General features: G+C 39.3%; 1 protein-coding gene across 3 annotated transcripts in view; it reads right to left on the bottom strand.

Annotated features, from left to right (window-relative positions):
• Nucleotides 1-6021: 6021 nt before the first annotated feature.
• The window catches only part of Utp4 (UTP4 small subunit processome component), a 28100-nt gene continuing 13255 nt past the window's right edge, over nt 6022-20866 (bottom strand). For 2 of the 3 annotated variants that reach the window (XM_027933306.2, XM_027933307.2), the window contains 10 exons: nt 20767-20858; nt 19027-19123; nt 17927-17991; nt 16294-16416; nt 15683-15839; nt 14433-14539; nt 12053-12148; nt 9033-9218; nt 6882-6992; nt 6022-6229 (listed from right to left, as the gene is read on the bottom strand). In XM_027933306.2, coding sequence (XP_027789107.1) covers nt 6113-6229; nt 6882-6992; nt 9033-9218; nt 12053-12148; nt 14433-14539; nt 15683-15839; nt 16294-16416; nt 17927-17991; nt 19027-19123; nt 20767-20858 — 1151 coding nt within the window. In that variant the 3' untranslated portion in view covers nt 6022-6112. The remainder of the gene's footprint in view (nt 6230-6881; nt 6993-9032; nt 9219-12052; nt 12149-14432; nt 14540-15682; nt 15840-16293; nt 16417-17926; nt 17992-19026; nt 19124-20766; nt 20859-20866) is intronic. The other variant, XM_027933309.2, reaches the window with a different exon arrangement.

Below are 20866 nucleotides of genomic sequence, written 5' to 3'. Positions count from 1 at the left end.
TAGCAAGCCTGAAGGTCACTGCCACAAAAGCTGCCTGACGCCAGACAACAAAAGCAGGAGCTGCTCAATTACTACTAAGAAAGAGGCTAAAGGGATTTGAAAATAAACTTATAAAATAACCAATCCAACATCCAACTTTGAAAAATTATCCACACATAACTCTTCCCTAGTTAGAAAACAGTGAATCAATGATCTCTTTTAATGGACAGTACTATGTTGCCTTTCAGGAGAAATATCCCACATTGGTATTTCCTCTCCAGTACAAACACACAATAAAAAGAAAGGTGCATATATGCTTTAGCTGATGCAAGCACATTTTAAAATCCATTCTGCCAAGATAAATCACTATCCATCTGAAACCCGCAAAAAAAACCTATCTCATGCATTATGACTATGAAAACCCACATCTGCTAACCACATTCCTAATGGGAAGCAGCTGGTTGCAGTGTTGAAGTGCTATGACTTTCTTTTTAGGAAAATATTAGCAAGGACATACCAGCCAGTTCAGTTTCATGGAATCCACACTTAGTTATGGAAAATCACCAGTGCTTTTTATTGTCAATTATGGAAATTACATAATTTGCCATGAAATTCAAATAAGGCCTAAAAATAAAAGTCTACTTTCCCTCATCACCAGTTGTGACAGTTTTCAATGCCTCACAACTTTACAGTGTCTTTTCTTTTTTGGCGGTAGTGGTAGTACTGGAGATTTGAACCCAGAGCTTCATCTTTGCCTGGGCACTCAGTGTTAGCACTGAGCAGCATCCCCAGCTCTTCCTTTTGAGACAGGGTCTCACTAAGTTGCCCAGGCTGGCTTCAAACTTGTGATCCTCCTGCCTCAGCCTCCAGAATAGCTGGGATTACAGGTTGTGCCACTGCTCCTGGCTACAACTAACTACAACTACAGTCTTACAGTCAGTTTCTATTCTCATTCTTCACATACCATTGAACACCAAGTCATGTTTACTAACACGTATGGTATTTCTAGGCTTTAGGCCACAGCTTTGACTCCCTCCTGGAGTCAGTTTGTGCAATACTATTGTGAGGGTTGATGGAGCTCTTTGGGAATCAGCTGCAAGATATGGATATGCCTCAGATAAACAACTGACATTTGAGCACAATTCAGCATTCATCCTTGAGGACATACAAAGCTCCTGAAACCTTTCCATGGACAGTTTCTTCTTCAGAAAAATTATGAGCTAAATTATGCCTCCTCCCACTGCTGAATTCATAGGTTGAAGTCCTAACCCCTAACCCTGACCATATTTGGAGATAGGGTCTTTAAGTTAAAATGAAGTCATTAGGGTGGCCTCTAATCCAATATAACAATACTATTATCTTTATGAGATTAGGGCACAGACATGCACAAAGGGAAGACCATGTGAAATCAGGGAAAAGATGACTTATCTACAAGCAAAGGACAGAGGTCTCAGAAGAAACCAATCCTGATATACTCTGTCTTGTTTTGTGCCTTCTGTGCTGAGAATGCTCTAGGAATTATTTTTTTCTTCTCCCACCTTGCTATTCACCACACAACTCCGAGTGATTAGCTCAAGGACCACCTCCCATCTCCAACCTGAACTAACTCTGCTGGTGAAGTGCCCTTTTCCTGTGCTCGTCTCTAATGCAACATTATTGATCTACTTGTTTCTCAACTATGCTGTGAAATTCTTGAGTGCTAAGACTATATATTTCATCTGTTGTTGGTGCAAAGCATATAGAGGGCACACAATAAATGTATTTTAAGTTCTAAAATTAAAGACACTAGACTGACTTAAAGCTAAGCCTAAATATCTAGATCTCTGCTGTCCAATACGAAAAGCCATTAGCACATATGGCTATTTTTTTTTTAATTTATTTTTTAGGTATAGATGGACACAACACAATGCCTTTATTTCTATGTGGTGCTGAGGATCGAACCCCGGGTCCCGCCGGTGCTAGGCAAGCACTCTACTGCCGAGCCAGAATCCCAGCCCCACATATGGCTATTTAAATTATTAAAATAAAAAATTTGATTCCTGTGTCATAATAGCCACATTTCAAGTGTTCAATAGCCACATGTGGCTCTTATTATCCATGACAGATATACAATATTTCCATCATCATGGAAGGTTTATTACAGTGTGGCACTACATCATAAAATACCTTGAACTACAAAAGGCACATTAGAAAAAGTAGAGAAGGGGCTGGGGGTATAGCTCAGTTGGTAGAGTGCTTGCCTCACATGCACAAAACCCGGGGTTTAATCCCCAGCACCACAAATAAATAAGTAAATAAATAATCCAAAAAACGTAGGGAAAAGGTTATAAATATGCAATTTAAAAAAATTTTTTTTTATTTATACGAAGTGCTGAGAATTGAACCCAGTGCCTCACACATGCTAGGCAAGTGCTCTACCACTGAGCCACCTGAGCCACAACCCCAGCCCCAATAAACATGCAATTTATGCAACCAAACAGGCAGCCAAAAAAAGCGAGCAACTTCATTAATCAACAGGAAGATGCAAGCTGGGCATGGTGGCACACACCTGTAAACCCAGTGGCTCTGGAGGCTGAGGCAGGAGGACCACAAGTTCAAAGCCAGCTTCAGCAAAAGTGAGGCGATAAGCAACTTAGTGAGGCCCTGTCTCTAAATAAAATACAATAGGGCTGGGGAATATGGCTCAGTGGTCAAGTGGCTCTGAGTTCAATCCCTGGTACAAAAAAAAAAAAAAAAAATTAAAAAAATTGGAAGATGCAAGATAAAATGAAATACTATTTTCATGCCTTTGAGAAGTCAAATTAGTCTATCCATGCATTGGAAAGGTGTAAGGAAATGAGTACCTTCAACCACTGCCAATGAGAATACAGCCAGTCTAAAGGGCAAAGAAAATGGACACAGTTTAAGCTAGCATTCTCACACCCATGAATTATTCCCAAACACCCCAAATGAGGACTAGGAGACAACGTACCAAGTTGTCTGTCACAACACTATATGGTTAACACAAAAGATTGTTCACATAATATTAGAACTATATCAATGCTCAGGCAGACAAAGAAATGCTTCAACACCTTCTCTGCATTTCTCTGAAATGGAAAATTCTTAGTGTACCACACCTGCTAGTCATCATATTTATGACCTGGTCCCTTCAACTAAAGACAGTCAAAGAATAATCCTAAGAGTACTACCATGGTCTCTAACAAATCACTGTATGATTATAAGGGAGGAAAAAAATCAATTTCATCACGGTTTCCTCTTCCGTGAGTATACAAACTGCAGCTGCTTCCCCTACCTCCAACTAGAAAAGCTCCACTTTTCTCTACAGTATAGATTGTAGTTCAAAATAAAATTCCACTTAGAGTTTTTTTGGTTTTTTTTTGTACTAGGGATTGAACCCAGAGGTATTCTACCACTAAGCCATGTCCCCAGCTCTTAATTATTTTTAAAAATTGAGACAGGTCTCACTAAGTTGCTGAGGTTGGCCTCGAATTTATAATCCTCCTGCTTCAGTGTCCCAAGTCACTGGGACTACAGACATGTGCAACTGTGCCCAGCTTGAAGAAAGTTTTGATGCTCAAAAGAAAGCTTAAAAAAAAAAACACAACAAAACAAACAAAAATAAAAAAGATGACTTCTAACTTTCTTTCACTATTCTGAGATTTTAGTTTTTCTCAGTCTAATTTGTATATGTATATGCCTCCAGGGTAACGCTGAATTATCCAGTCAGATTACTAACCAGTACATGGTAAAAATAAAATTTTAAAGCATTTGAATCCAGTTGGAAGAAACACCATTCCTAGACTGGTCTTATATCAAATCAAATAGAACCAAGTATGAACAGCACCCTGCAATGCCCAAAACAAACATAATAGCAAAGATGAAACTACTTAAAACATCCAGTTTACATAACTCCCCAATGTGTGGGAAATGTGTACTTGAGTGTTCCTCTGACTTAACATTGGCTTGTCTTTCATACTTCCTAATTTCTCTAACTTGCCCCAGTTGATTTTTGCTTAATTTTACCTAGTTTTCTACTTAAGGACAATTTCAAGGCCCAATGCTTTTTTACTTCCCATACCATTTATGGAAGTCCAAATCATAGGCTGGAAGCCTTGCAAAGAAATGCTTTCCACTTTCAGTTTTACTTCTTCACTCAAATGATCTGAGGCCTGTCAGAAATAGATCCTCTACAATCCAGGAGCTTTTAAATATGGCTAAGTGGGCTGGGGGTGTAGCTCGGTAGTGGAGTACTTGCCTAGAATATGTAAGGCTCTGGGTTTGATCCCCAGTACCGCTAAAAAAAAAAAAAAGTCAAATTGCAAACTAGACTCCAGTTAATAACAATTTCCTGGATTTAAAGCTTTTTAAACAGTGAAAAGTAAGCAAGTTAATATTTAAGGCATCTTAGCCTCCCTCTCTTCACATTCAATGTAAACCAATGACTTTGGTTTCAACCACATGAAACTGGTTTTTTTTTTTTTTGGTGGTACTGGGAATGGAACTCAGGACCTCACTTATGGTAGGCAAGCCCTCTATCACTGCATTAATATGTACCCAAGAGCTTTTATTTTTTTATTTTGATAAATTTTGAGGGGTTGGGGTTGTGGCTCAGTGGTAAAGCACTTGTCTAGCACAGGAGAAGTATTGGGTTTGATCCTCAGAAGTACATAAAAATAAATAAAGGTATTGTGTCCATCTACAACTAAAAAATTTTTTTTTTAATTTTAGAATTTTTTATTTTGAAAAATAAAACTAAAAGCTCTGTTAACCAGGCTGTCCCAAACTTATGATCCTCCTGCCTCAGCTGTCTGAGTAGCTGAGATTATTGGCATGAGCCACCATAACCCAGCAACTCATAACATTTTTTTTTAGGAAGGCTGGGATTGACCATGGAAAGGTCATCAATAATCCACTCTAACACAGACTGGCAACAGTGTTATAGAAGAAAACTTATTCAAGAAGAAATTATTTTACATAGTGATCAAAGAAATTACAGCTGTTTCTTTAAATTACTTCTATCACTGTAAAACCTAAACAGATGGGGCAGAAAAGTGCCAACTATTGTAAACCTTGTTATCTGTGCCCTCTTGTCAAATGGGATATATTGTCCTTTATGTCACAAATGATTAGGCTATTTGGCTCTCTTCTGTTAATTCTCCTCCCACACATCTGCCTTAAATTCCCATACTTATTTTCCCTTTCCAGATTGGAGGGTGTGGCTCACCTTGGCAAAAATGTTTTTTACCAGCACTTCACTCATGATGCCATCAGAACCCACATACTTTTGTGCCTGTATCTCAGCCCTCCATCCCCCAAAATAAAACCATACATACTGGGTTTCCACAGGCAGACAACAGAATACATCCACTGAGATGGGAAATTTATTTCCTCCATTCAGGTTAACTGCAGTTCCTCATGTTCTAACTTAAAGATCACACTGAAACTAGTCAATCATAAAAATGTCAAAGCAGGTAGAAAGGAACAGAAAAGGTGACATATATGGTTTTTCTTGGGTCCCTACCTCTCCTCCTACTCTCCAACAAAATCCCTAATGTTTTCTTAGCTTTCGATACTGACATATGATAGGTGAAAAGATGGGTAATGGCTGATTTTTTTTCTTTTAAATAAAATTAACAGCTGACTGCAAAAATGCATTTATTTTTCAATGGATCGTTCTCTCATGATGCTGCAGCTAAAATTCTTCCTTGAACCTAAGGCTGATTATGGCTGTTAGTGGTGAGGCTATCTTTAATATGTAACCACAATCCCCTGCCCTCCAGGGGACACCTTCTCATGCCTTTGCATAGGTTGCATATTGGCAGGAAGTGACCTTCAGCCCTCTGAAGATTCAGGCACATGGTAGGAAATACAGGGACAGATCACCTTTTTTTCTGAGATCTAAAGAACAAACAGGAAACTGGAAAATCTAGATGAGTTGTGGCTACTCAGAACATTATCCCCATTGCAGGAAATCTCCACTCACTTTTATCCAGTGAAGGGAAATTACTGTCCATTGTTTTAGAAGATAACATTAATAATGACTTGTTCTAAAGAATAACTTTGTTTTATTATCATGATTTGTGTAAAGAAACAGGGTAGACAGTTCAAGGAAGGACACAGACAGTGCCCTGTTCTAGGTTCCAAATTTCTTCTTTTTGATTGGTGGTGGGAGCTGAGCGATGATGTCATCCAGGGGCCGTTCTACTGCCACAAGTGTCCTTTCATCCAAAAGATCCATGAAGAGTAAGGGCTGCAGAGAGATGATAGTAAGGCCACCAGGAGTTATAATCAAGGGCCAGTTCTGAATAGACTTGAACTAAAAAGTTAGCCTCATTCAAAGCTCGATGAAACCAAGTCTAACAATTTTTCCTGCACTCAAAACAGTCAGGAAGTTGTGAGCTTTTAAATGAATCCATCCATTAAAAAAATCTGACTGTGGAAAAACTCTGAGTTGGCTCAAGTAGCTGTAGCATCATAAGCTCAATGGATATGTTTAATATACAGTGAAAAGACTTGCCATAAAAAGAGGAAATCACAACTAATTCAGTGACTTGCATTTGCTTAAAATTCATGTCAGGAACATTCTCTAACAGGAAGTCAAGTTGAAAAACCAGCTTTCACCCTTAAAAGACCCCCACCGGAGCACCAACATCATTTGAGATAAGTATTGAACACCTGCCTCTAACTTAAGAACAATGAAAAAGAAATGCTTCTAATTTACTGAGGCAAGAACAACGGAATCGAGACATAGGGACAGAGGACCTCAAATGGTCATCTGTTCCTCCCAAACCAGGATTTCTACATATAAAGTGAAGGTGTTCTTGTCTTCTTATTGTGGAGCTTATTACATTTTGATAATACCAAGAGAAGTCAGCCATGCAACATACAACAAGATATTTTACCTTATATATTTTAGAAATTTTAAAGGCGTGGGCTGTGCGCCTCCGGAAGACATCTGATTCATTTGTGGGAGGAAGTGGATTGTAGAGTAAGGTCTTGTCATTTGGAAGAGGCTAAAAAGACAAAGGACACTATTTAAAACGTTACTTTTATTTTTTATTTATTTATTTTGGGTACCGGGGATTGAAATCGGGGGCACCCAACCACTGAGCCATCATCCCCAGCTCTATTTTGTATTTTTATTTAGAGACAGAGTCTCATTGAGTTGCTTAGCGCCTCACCGTTGCTAAGGCTGGCTTTGAACTTGTGATCCTCCTCTCTCAGCCTCCCAAGCCACTGGGATTACACACATGCACCACTATGCCTGCCTAAAATGTTACTTTTATTGAACTTGCACAGACCAAAGGACTGTAGTGGTTTTTCAGGCCAACACCATCTTCCAATTACCATGTTGATTATTCACTACTTCTGTATTTTACCTCTATTTTCCTTACTTTGGAAAGACAGTTGTGGAACTATTCCAGTCATACCTCAGATAAATAGGGCAGGAGGAGGCAAGAAAGCACTTGGTACTCCACGAGATCAAAGGACCCAGCTAAGGCTTTTGGCTAATCTCACCAGCAACACTTTGTCAGAATGGAATAAATCAGCATGTGCAGAAACTCAGCCCACACAGGATTTGTGCTTTCTAGACTCTTCCCCAACAAGATCACAGACTGGCTAACTGACTGAAGTTCTCCCCAGGTGAAACCTCAACACAAACCACTACCAGTGATGTCACTGACACCTTAAGAAATGGCCTCTGGCGAAACAAATGATACTTCCATCTCTGACTTCTTGGGAAATAACTGTTCCCAGCTTGAGGAAGTGATGGACTTATCACCAAGGCTTGAGAAAAAGCCATCTGGACCAAGTTACAGGGAAGCATGCGAGTAGGAGGGGCCCTTCCTGTATCACTCATCTTGCAGAAGGCACTTGTCAGCCAGCTCTGCTTCCCACACCTAGAGGACACGGCCCACGAGATGAATTTCAGTGACACATCCCTATGCACACTTCCTTTAGAACCATCTGCTTGTTTCCCCATGCTCCTTCCACCCCGACCTTCGTAGATACACCAAAACAGCCAATGTTGGTTGTAATCTAAGCCCAAAGTGCAGTGCTGGCATGGCCATAATTCATAATGCTCCTAGGAAAGAAAGCCTCTGCCCAGTAAAGACATGTATATTTGGGGGCTAGGGTTGTGGCTTAGCGGTAGAGCACTTGCCTGACATGTGCGAGGCCCTGGGTTCGATCCTCAGCACCACATAAAAATAAATAAAATAAAATAAAGATTGTAGGCTGGGGCTGTGGCTTTGCAGTAAGTAGAGCACTCGCCTAGCACATGCAGGCCCTGGTTCAATCCTCAGCACCACATTAAAATAAAGGTATTGTGCCCAACTACAACTAATAAATAAATAAATAAAGACTGTGTCCATCTACAACTAAAAAAATATCTTTACAAAATTTTATAAAGGGCTGGGGCTGTAACTCAGTGGCAGAGCACTTGCCTAGCATATGTGAGGCACTGGGTTCGATCCTCAGCACCACATAAAAATAAATAAAATAAAGGTATAAAAAAATTAAAAAAAAAAAGACATGTATATTTGGGGTAAATCAAACAGCAGCTTGCAAAGAATCATAGTCACGAAGAAAGGACTTTTTTCTGACTGAACTTTTCTCAAGACTTTAAGACCAACTCCTCCCTGCTACAGGATCTTTAGCCAAGGGATACAGTGGTCAAAACATCTAATTTAACGAAACCACTTTATTCAGCCACCCTAGGATTTTGAGTTGAAATAAGTTCGTCAAATCAATGGTGTTCCCTGATGAGAGTGATCTTGTGAATACCAACCCAATCACTTTTCTACTTAAGTTTGTGTGCTTACTGGCAAAGTAGAGAAATAATCATATCAACAAACACCAGCATACAAAGGCTAACCCCTTCCCTGAAAGCCTCCCAACAGTGGAAATGCAAATGAGGAAATATATCAAAAGCTGCTTTCCACCAAAAAATATACTAGGATACTTAATTCTGATTCTTTCTCTCATTAGTCTCTAAGAATTTAAAGATTCCTAAGTGAAAAACATTCAGGGGGGGATAGTGCAGAACTCACCAACGACTTATCAATGATGCAGAACATGTAGGCATCATGGAGGAGGATGTGCATTGGTCTCTTGGGATGAAAACTGATGTGTGTGATGGGAGTATCTCTTTGAAGCCAAAGATGGTGAAACCCCTGTTTCTGGATATTCCGGCTCCACTCTGTGTACTGTTTTTCTGGGATACTGTACTCAAATACCTGATGAAAGTAAAGATTCAGAGGGAATGTAGCTCAGTACCCACAAAAATCCAAAAGGGTCATAACCTTTATGGGTCTTAGCCCTGATTCCTGAACAGAAAATATCTAAACAATACTTGACTATACCATATTTAGTCTTATGCTTTCCTACCACTTGTTTTTAAATGTAAAGGTAAACTACAGAATAAGAGAAAAGAAGTTATCCTGCAATCTCCCCCACACACTTTTTTTTTGATATGGGGGATTGAACCCAAGGGTGCTGTACTACTTGCGCCACCAAGCCACATACCCAGACCTTTTATTTTTTTAGGGTACTAGGGATTGAATTCAGGGGCACTTGACCACGGAGCCACATCCCCAGCCCTATTTTGTATTTTATTTAGAGAGAAGGTCTCACTGAGTTGCTTAGCACCTTGCTTTGCTGAGGGTGGCTTTGAACTCTCAATCCTCCTGTATCAGCCTCCTAAACTGCTGGGATTACAGGCATGTGCTACCACACCTAACTATTTTTTGAGACAGGGTCTCACTAAGTTGCCGACACTGGCTTTGAACTTGCAATCCTCTTGCTTTAGTCTTCTGAGTTGCTGGCATTATAGGCGTGTGTCTCAGTACCCAGCTACCCTGCAATCTTTTTTTTTTTTTGCCTAAGTGAAAGAAGTTTTATTGATAAGCAGGTAGAACAGTCACAAAAATACAACATGCAACACACACAAGAACTGGAAAGTTGCCAGACAACCCCCGCTCTCCTTCCTGATCTTCTATTTTCTCTACATTGACTCTCTCGGCTTACTGCTGGCTCCTGGCTCCTGCTCCCTTGTAACTTTGGCCCATCCAGTTCAGATTTGCCTTGGAGCCAGTGAACTCCTATATCCAAGGAGTTCAGAGCCAACTACTATTTGACCAGAATTTGTCTTTTTGTCCAATTCTTGGGCAAGAGTCTGATTAGCCAAGCTCCCCTGCCTTTGTGACCTGTGGCTGCCTCTAATCTTGTTGGGGAGTGGCAGTGGGGGCAAACCTTGGATCTTGATCTTTCTCTTCCTGAAGACAAGAACAGCCTTCAATTTGTTTTTCTTCTTCTTCTTCTTCCTTTTTTTTTTTTTTTAGAGGTAGTAGGGGACTGAACCCAGGGGCTTCCTACTACTGAGCATCCCCAATCCTTTTTAATTTTTTATTTATGAGAGAGGATCTGCCTAAATTGATGATGCTGGTCTCAAATCTTAATTCTCCTGCCTCCGCCTCCCTAGGTGCTTGGATTACAGGCATGTCTCACCACACTCAGCTGGACTTCAGTTTCTTGCTCACATCTTTTCAGAGACTTTTCATGCATATAATAATATTGTTCTGTACCATACTTTTTTCATTTACCCTTATACTGTGGAGACTGGTACCTATCGATACTTACACAGATCATGACCCCCTTTTTTCCATGTTTTTAACAGATGTAATATTTGTACTTATTTATGGACTACAGTGTTGTAATTCAGTACATATGCAAAATATATAATAATCAAATCATAGTAATTAGCATTTCCATTTCCTTGAACACCATTACTATGTGTTGGGATTCTCTATGCTCTTCTAATTGTTTTGAAATACAAAACTTAACTGTTAATTGTGCCCTTTTGAAGAACACAATCAACAGTAATAATCCACTCACTTTATGGATTAATCATGATTTACTTATCTCATCTGCTTAAATGGACATTAGGTTGCTTATAATCTTTGGCTATTCCAAAAAAGGCTGCAATTTATTCTTTGTCTTTTTTGCATAACTGAACACATAAAGGAAGAATGCTCAGAAGTGGAACTTCTGAGTAAAAGTCTATATGGACTTAAAAATTCTGAAGAAACTGCCAAAATGCCCTCCAAAGGGGTACACTAATTTATGCAATGCATCAGAGGGTTCCTTCGCTCATAACACTTTGTATTTTATTAACTCTGTAATCCTTGCTAATCAAACAGGTACAAAAAAAATTCCCACCAGTTTTAATAACTGAAAAAAGTTAAGGGAACAATGGATAGTAAAAGATGTCAGGTGGACAAAAGCAAGGCTGTACCTTCACTAAACTTCAGCCTTCGGTCAAGGACTCAGTGAGAGATTTCAGTTTTTGGACACAGTGTGTGTGTCTGAGTGTAAAAACTTCTCATCACAGTACTAAGTAGCATTTGCCTAAAGGTCTACTCAAATATGCTCCCTAGATCACATTTAATCTTTCTAAGGTCAGGGGGATATATGATGATGTTTCTTATCATCTCCACTTTACAGATGAGACAGAATATTGATGATGCCTGATTTCCTCACCTGCACAGGTAAAAGTGGATTATACATTCTTTAATCACTATGAATTCTCAAAATCTTGTCATCCCATATTCAGCTTAGGACCTGAGCCCATGTTATCTATTAGTCTAAAATTAATAATGAGTGGAATGAGCACATCAAAATTCCTCCACCCAGGCTGGGATTGTGGCTCAGTGGTAGAGCGCTGTCTTGCATGTGCGAGGCACTGGGTTCAATTCTCAGCACCACATATAAATAAATGAATAAAATAAAGATCCATCAGCATCTTAAAAAAAAAAAAAAAAAAAAAAAAAAAAAAAATTCCTCCATCCTCCTGTTTCTGTGCTCTAGAATCTGTTTCACCATGCAAACTGTGCCCATCAAAACAATAGGTATTGGTAGCCTAAGATGAGTCCAGGTCACGCACAGAAGCTTCTCTTCACACAGGACAAATAACTGTATGCTGTGCCTTCTGAGAAAAGATCCTTCAACCTTACCTCAGCTTCCATGTTACTATCTAGTAGAATGGAATTAGAAGCACTGAATTTTCTCTTACCTGCTGGTCAGAATGAGCGATGACAAGGTTGTTACTAATGGGTGCAATGGCCAGAGCAGTCACTGGAAAATTATAAGCAGGCACTGTGCAGTGAAGCTGGGAAAAAAATAACAGAAAGAAAGAACAACTCTTTAAGGTACCTTCCCTCAAGAATGACTAGATGGTGTAGGTCAGTTTTTTTTTTGGTGTTTTTTTGTTTTCGTTTACTTATTGGTACTAGGGGTTGAACTCAGGGGCACTTAACCACAACCCCAGCCCTTCTTTTGCATTTTATTTTACTAACAGGGTCTCACTGAATTGTCTAGGGCCTTGCTAAATTAATGAGACTGGCTTTGAATTTTCAATCCTCCTGCCTCAACCTCCCTAGCTGCTGGGATTATAGGTGTGCACCATGGTGCCTGGCTCATTTTTATTTTTTTGATGCTAGGATTAATCCCTTATACATGCAAAACAAGTGCTCAATCACTGAGCTACACCTCTAACCCGAGTAGTTTTTTTTTTTAAATTTTAAACTGCTCCTTGGAACTCAAAAGAATTCTAAAAAGTTTCCATAAACTCCAGGCATTTCACTGTCAATAAACCTGACTTTCATTTTTAAAAAAAATTTGGTACCAGGGATTAAACTCGGGCAGCACTCGCTCACAGAGCCACGTCCCCAGCAGATTTTGTATTTTATTTAGAGACAGAGTCAACTGTGTTGCTTAGTGTCTTGCTTTTGCTGAGGCTGGCTTTGAACCCGTGATCCTCCTGTCTCAGCCTCCCAAGATGCTGGGATTACAGGTGTGTGCCACTGCACCCAGCTTGACTTCTTCTTCTTTTTTTTTTTTTTTTTTTTTTGTGGTGTTGGGGATTGAACCCAGGGCCTTGTGCATGTGAGGCAAGACTCTATCAACTGAGCTATATCCTCAGCCCCTTGACTTATATTTAGAAAACTGACAGCATCTGCAGAAAATTCAAGAGGCAAGCTTTTCCAACCAGGTGTGGTGGTACACACCTTTTATCCCAGCTACTAGAGAGGCTGAGATAGGAAGCTCTCAAGTTCAATGTCAGCCTTAGCAATTTAGAAAACCCTCTTTCAAAATAAAAATAAAAAGGTCTATGGATGTGGCTCAGTGGTAGAATGCTTCAGGGGTCAATTCCCAGTACCACCAAAAAAAGAGTACAGCTTTTCCCTCAGAGTAAATTTGTCTGAATGAACTCCTCATAAATATGCCTCTGATCAGGACACCTACAGCTCTAGTCTACACTGGGTTTAAAATAAATTAATGCCTAGGGAGGATATTTATGTACAATTGCAAAGTACACATGCACTAAAGAAGGTTCTTTTATTTTTGATGCTGGGGATGGAATCCAGGGCCTTTCACATATCAGGCAAGTGGTTTACCAATGAGCTATTCCCTAACCCATAAATACTCTTTGAAATGGCAAGCGAAGCTCAAAGGTAAATTTTTAGTACATGGCAGGAACATATAATAAAGGTTAAGTTCTGTATGCAGTAACACACAAATCTATGAAAATGTATTTTGGTGTCTATAAACTCTAATGCTTACTGTAAATTTTGAATAGTTCTAATCTGATTTTTGTGAGGAAGATGAGGACTTGGTAAGTCATAATTCGTGACTCAGTTTTTTGTTTTGTTTTTGGTACTGGGGATGGAATTCAGGGGCACTCAATCTCTGAGCCACATCCCCAGCTCTTTTTTTGTATTTTATTTAGAGACAGGGTCACACTGAGTTGCTTAGCACCTTGCTTTTTGCTGAGTCTGGCTTTGAACTTGCGATCCTCCTGGCTCAGCCTCTGAGCTGTTGGGATTACAGGTATACGCCACCTCACCTGGCATGAATATCAGATTTTCAAATTTCTATGCATGAATAGTTTTGTCATTTCCAGTGACTGATTTTAATGTAACAGAGCATGGCTTCTGAATTTCAACAAAGTAAATCAAGAATCTAAAATAGGATAAATTTTTGGTTAGAAAAAAAGTCTAAGATGACTATTGTAGTGCATGCTTGTAATCCTAGCAATTTGGGAGGCTGAGGTAGGAAGATTACAAATTTGAGGCCAGCCTTGGAAATTTGGCAAGACTTGTTTCAAAAAATAAAAAAGGAGGCTGGGGTTGTGGCTCAGTGGTAAAGTGCTTGCCTAGCACGCTTGAGGCACTGAGTTCGATCCTCAGCACCACATAAATGTAAAAGAGAGATATTGTGTCCACTTAAATACATTTAAAAAATTAAATTAAAAAGGGATAGGGATATAGGGATACGGTACAGTGCTTGCATAGCATGTGTGAAGACTTGGGTTCAATACTCAGTATTGCAAAAAAACCCAAAACAATAACAACAAAACCCGCCAGACTGCTGCTATGAAATCCTACACTTACCTTTAGATGCTTTACATTGTACACATGGACTCCAGCACTAGTTCCTGATGCTGCTAGCCAATTACCATCTGGACTGACTGCCAAAAGACACATGGCCTCCACTGTCCCTGTAAGGGCAAGAGAACAATTAAGTCTGTGAATTTACAATGTCCACAGCCAGCCTTGCCCTGGAGATGATGACAGAAACCAACAAGACCAACAGAGTTTTAAATCACTGATAGGATAATCTATTGAGTTATTGCAAATTAGTCCTGAATTTTAACTAGTTTTTAACTAGCCAATCCTCATGTAAAGAGACCAGAGAAATAAAAATAAAGACATCACTTGCTCAGATCTGAGTAAGACAGTCTCTGTGCCAAAATATGTGCTACATGAACCCCCTGCCCCAAACAATGAAAAAGCTTTATAACAGGACATATACCAGCTGCTAAAGAATGGGTGGCAATAACAGAAAGCATGCTAAAAGTGTCAGTCTAACAAGTTTTATTATAAAAATCATAGGTACTTTATAAATACTATCAGTTTAATTTATCTGAACCCTACTGGTATGCTTCTGGAACAGCTTATGAACAGGGAGAGTTAAAATTCAAAGAGTTGACTTCCCAGGCTGATGGAGACTACATGATAATGAAGCAGGTAAAAGTGAAGGGATGGGAAAAGCCCATGAGAAGTATCCAATTATCAGTTTTAAGCTGCATGCTAAATTTAAGGCTACAACAGTTGACTCAGTAATAGTCACACTCACTCATGCATACTCATGCATGAAAAAAATAGTCATAAACATAAAATGAACACAGGTAATGAAACTATAGACAAAAGGATATCTTCACTTTTTACAAACAACCAACCAAAATGTAACATGTCCACAAAATCCCTACATTCAAACACATTGGAAAACACCAAAAAATTAAGGGTAGTTATTTCTGGGCATCGGGATTAAAGATGATTTTAACTTTTTTCTTTCTCTGCTAACAAAACTCTTGAAGAAGCATGATGAAACTTCTCTGGCCCCAAATAAGGAAATCAAAAATCCAGCGAAAAAAGAGTAGGTGTGAAGAATATTTCAGATCTCATCCAGCATCTTCATCTGCCAGATACCCCCTCCTACTTTAAATTGCAAACACGTGAGTGAATGTATTTGCTGGGTGGGAAGAGCATGCAGGAACACCCAACACTGAGGTCTACGAGGAAAAAAAGTTATATTTGAAACTCTAACAACTCTCCCCCGTGGCTAGTTAACAAACTCCCACCTGACTGAGGCTGGAAAGAATGGAGGTGCTTGAAGCTTCCTTCCAACAGTTGAAAGATGTGGAGAGACCCTTGATTTGATGCCACAAAAAACTTTTTTGAATCTTCAGAAAACATAATCTGAAGCGCAGAGCGAAGGAATGCAGGCATTTTGGAAACCTTTGGGAGAACCAACAGCAAATACCAGTGAGAAAGAAGGCAGATCAACAGCCCAACAAAAATAATCACATCCAGGCTTAAAAATCAGTAACATTTCCCATCTCGAAGCAAGCCAATCAACTAAGGGCCTAGAGCACTAGTATGCCTACTGTAACTGTGTGTCTCCCTTTTCATCATGACAGTAAATGCTGAATTTCCTGCAATGGAACAACTAAGCTATATGAAACTACTAAGCAGGAAAGCATAAACTTTATTGCTACCTTTAGCATTTTCCTACCCCTCTCAAAAATATAAATCAATTCAAAATGAAAATAAAAGACTATTTTGTAACAGCTGTCTCCAAATAGCTTTTTACTGAGCAAGTATTCTCATCTAATTCATTTTCACCTCATACAGAAATCACACATCTAGGAAGTTTCTTCTTATGCAACCACATATTTCAAGTATCACTTACCCTTTTGAGGTTTATGTTGTCATGTTCATAATTCAGCCGATAGAGAAAAACCCGAGACACTGTGGAATAGGCTATCCAGCTTCCACATGGGGAGATACAGCTGCAAATAATGTTCTCAGGGCCCTGACAACAGTGGGAAGCAAGACTGAGAGTGCAAAACTTAAGACAAGATTCAGTAACATAAATCCTCAGGCTTTTGCCCTCTGGATATTTCCACAAATGACTACACATAATCCTCATAAATTTGTGTCACTCTTATTTCAGAAGCAGAGAATCTAACTGATGTGACTTTGATTTCCAAATCCAAGAACAAAGGTCTATCATACTGCACTTACCTTGCTGCTTTCGTTAACTCACAAGTAGCCTCACACTAAACCTCAACTTGAGAAACCTGAGTAGGGAAGCATTTAATGCAGAAAAGCTTGGAGGGATAGTACTGACTTTCTGTTTTGCCTGTTACGCCCCAATTTTAAAATCTATAAGAACAAATGAAAAATATTTGGAGAAGAACAAAAGTACCATATAACATTTACAGAATTTTTAAAAATTTTTAAATTTTATTTGTGCCATCTAGAAAACAAAGTGATGATTTCCTTCTTTCTTTTTTATCTTGCAGTAGTGGGGACTGAACCCAGGGGCACTCTATTATTGAGCTTTTTATTTTCTGAGATAGAGTCTCACTAAGTTGGCCAGGCTGGCATTGAACTTGCAATCCTCTTGCCTTAGCCTCCCAAGTAGTTGTAATGACAGGCATGTGTCACCATGCCTGACAATTTCTGTGTGTGTGTGTGTGTGTGTGAGAGAGAGAGAAAGAGAGAGAGAGAGAGAGAGAGAAAGATATGGAAGAAAGGCTACAAAACTAACCAATAATTTCAGAAAAGGAGAATAAAGAGGTGGTATAAAATATAAACTACTGATATTGCTTGCTTTGTTTTTCTTTGGTTTGTTTTAGGGGTGCTAGGGATTGAACCCAGGACTTGGTGCATGCTGGGCAAGCACTCTTGTCACTGAGCTCTATCCCCACCCCTTAAATTCTTTATAATGAGACACTAATACAAATATTTGTGTCATTCAAGATTTTTTAAAAAGAAATATAAAAATATGTAGAGTGCAGCCCTATTAATGTAAAAAGGATACATATAGGCCCAAAGGTGGAAATATTTTCTGCATATATAAGAAGTTATTGGCAGTGCTGATCTCTAGTGGGGGTGTGGTGAGTGGAGGATCATGTTTCATTGTACATCCTTTGTGCCATCTAGCTATTTTCATAACAATATCAAGAGAAGCAAAAATACACAATTTTTAAAAAATATATATATATTTTTAGTTGTTGATGGACCTAGTACCACAGTGGTTCATGTGGTGCTAGGAATCAAACCCAGTGCCTCACACATATGAGGCAAGCGCTCTACCACTGAGCTATAACTCCAGTACCCACAATTTCTTTTATACATTCATTTAATAAATACTGAATGTTCAACTTATCCTTACAAGAAATTCAGCTCCGGATTTCCTTCATTTAAATAAGTTTTAGAATTTATGACGTTTTTGACATGAACCAAGTAACCCTCAAAATTCAGAATGGGAAAAACATTCTGGATTTTTAGGGCCTAAATATACAGGGCCTCCTTACCTTTGTCTTGAGATGTAGTAAATGATCTGCATTTTTAGAGAGTGGAAGGGTATCACCATTCTTGCCTGAAATAAGAAAATTTGCCTTTTTCTTATCAAATGAAGACTATCTGTACAGTGTTTTCTCCTTAAAAAGTCATTTCTTGGTAGAATGGACTCTCCTAGTTGGAGGCACACAGCTTTATGGATATATGGAAAGAAAAGCAGTGACTACTTCTACCCTATTATACATCATCAAACATCTGAATCTCTATCTCCCAGTGGCATGCTGGTGGGTAGAAGAGGAGTTTGTGTGGCCTCAACTTGACTCCACTTTAAATAAAAGTACTCAAATACAGGACTGTCCCTATCCATTTTTTTTTTTTTTTAAAACTGTTGCTATCTCAGTCAAGCTAGGACAAATTGTGACCCTACAATCCTTACCTAATGACAATGTCTATATAGAAGTTGAAAGAGATGATCCAGTATCCTATTCAAGATTTTTTTTTTTTTGTATCAGGGATTGAACCCAGGGATGCTTAACCACTAAGCCACATCCCCAGCCCTTTGTGCTTTTATTAATTTTTTTTGTAGTTGTAGCTGGACACAATACCTTTATTTTATTTATTTTGCTGAAGATCAAACCCAGGGCCTCACATGTGCTAGGCAAGCACTCTACCACTGAGCTACAGCCCCAACCCCTTATGTTCTACTTTGAGACAAGGTTTTGCTAAGTTGGTTAGGGTCTCACTATGTTGCTGAGGCTGGCATTAAACTTGCGATCTTTCTGCCTCAGCCTCTTGAATTGCTGGGATTACAGGTGTGCACCACTGCACCCAGCTCTTACTCAAGATTTCTACACTATAATTTGTGTTGCTTGTTCTTGCAGGAGGGAAAACCGTAAGTTTCCATCAACACAGAAAAATTTACTCTTTCCATAAGCAGAACAACTATAATTCTGATTTTTAGTATTTTCTCTACAGTTATCTTTCTTTTTTTTTTGCAGAGTTGGGGATCAAACCGGGTCCTCCGGCAAAATAGGCAAGCACTATCTATCGCTAAGTCACACCTCCAGTTCTATGGTTTTCTTACAGGGGGAAAAAAAACTTTCTTCCCTCTTACCTGTTGCCACTGTGGATCCCAGTCGCCAAAGTTCCAAGTGATGAGCAAACTGGAAGAGGAGAAGCTGCTTCTTTTTTGAACAAGAAATGAGACATCGCTGTATCGAAGAATTGAAAAGTTATAAATAGGCCAGGGTCATTTGATGTCTCAGTACCAGGCGCAGCAGCAACTTTTTAGCACATTTTGAAATCCACTGACTTGATAAACATTTTGTTAACTACTAACACAGGGCCTGTCCTAGGATTTGAGAACATGACAATGACTAAAAACTATTACTACCCTCAAAAAGCTTCTGGTTTAAAGCTTCTTTAAACCAGACATGGTGGCACAACTCTGCAATTCCAGCTACTTAGGAGCTACAACGGGAGGATAGGAAGTTTGAGGCCAGCCACAGCATTTAGGGAGACCCTGTCTCAAAATAGAAAAAAGGCTGGGGATGTAGCACAGTAGTAGGACACCCCGAGGTTCAATCCCCCAACACCACAATGATAAACAACTGCACTACAGTATGCTAAAAAGTTTAACATGCCCGAGCACAGCATGCAATGGAAAAAAGTAGAAAAGATATCTAATCTAACCTTGTGGAGGAAAAAATAGGAGCCCAGATGAGGTTTACTGGTAAAGATTAGTCAGGCAAAGAAAGCAAGGCAAGATGTTCTAAGTAGGCTGTACCTACTATATGAAATAGTTCAAAGGTCAAAGAGCATTCAAGGGAATAAAAACACACTTTTCAGAATGGTTAGACTGTTTGGGGTGGGGGTTGTACAAGTATGTGAAAGGAGAGGTGAGGAAAAGTGAAGGACCAGTCCAAGATCAAGACAGGTAAATATGCCACACTAAAGAATTAGGTCTCTCTGCTGTAGGCAGTATGGACAACCAAATGCTTTGAAGCATGGAGCAATGAATAGAGTTGCTTTTTAAACAGATCAATGGAGAATAGGCTAGAATGACCCAGATGGAAATGAAATGAGATCATTAAGGAAGCTACTGTAAAGGAATCCATATCAGAAAACGTACTAATCCAAACTAGAACAATGGCAGCACAGACAAAGAAATAGCTTGATTCAAGAGATAATAACGGGGCTGGGGATGTGGCTCAAGCGGTAGCGTGCTCGCCAGGCATGCCTGCGGCCGGGGTTCGATCCTCAGCACCACATACAAACAAAGATGTTGTGTCCGCCGAAAACTAAAAAAATAAATATTAAAAAAAAAAAAGAGATAATAACGACTATGTCCACCTCATCAAATCATTAAATACATGTAGTTTTGTATATCAAATGTATCTCAAGAAAGATGTATATATGCATGTTTGTGTATATGTAAATATACACACATAAAATGACAATGAGGAGACTTAGTGAAATTGGTGATGAATGGAATGTGGAAGCAGGTGTCGAGGACTACTGACTTATGAAGATGGCACTATTTACCTAGAAACTCTAGAAGCCTAGATTTTACTCCTTTCATCCAAAAATATAGAGTCCACCCTCAAAAACAAAAAGAATTATCATTAACCACAATTATTTGGGAAAAAAAAATTATTTTCCCAGAAAGTGAACCAGGGTGATGCTATTGTCTCAAAGAATGTCTTTGCAGGAGGCTTGCATAAGAAATAGAAGAATGAAGAAGGTAGCTACAGCAAAATCCCACAATTTACCCCACAAGTATGAGCTGTGTTCAGTCTTATAGGACATAGGGTCAGGAAGATGAGGGGCCAACAGAGGGTGGGATGATACTTACATGAGGAAATGTGATTTTTCGGAGAGCAGCATCATAATTCTTCACCTCCACCTTCTCCATGAGAGGACGAATAACCAGGTGGGTGTCAGTGCCTGGGCAA

Source organism: Marmota flaviventris, chromosome 18 (genome assembly GCF_047511675.1).
Source record: "Marmota flaviventris isolate mMarFla1 chromosome 18, mMarFla1.hap1, whole genome shotgun sequence".
NCBI lineage: Eukaryota > Metazoa > Chordata > Mammalia > Rodentia > Sciuridae > Marmota > Marmota flaviventris.
Note: the sequence above shows the minus strand (reverse complement) of the source record. Positions and strands in the feature narration are given on the sequence as shown.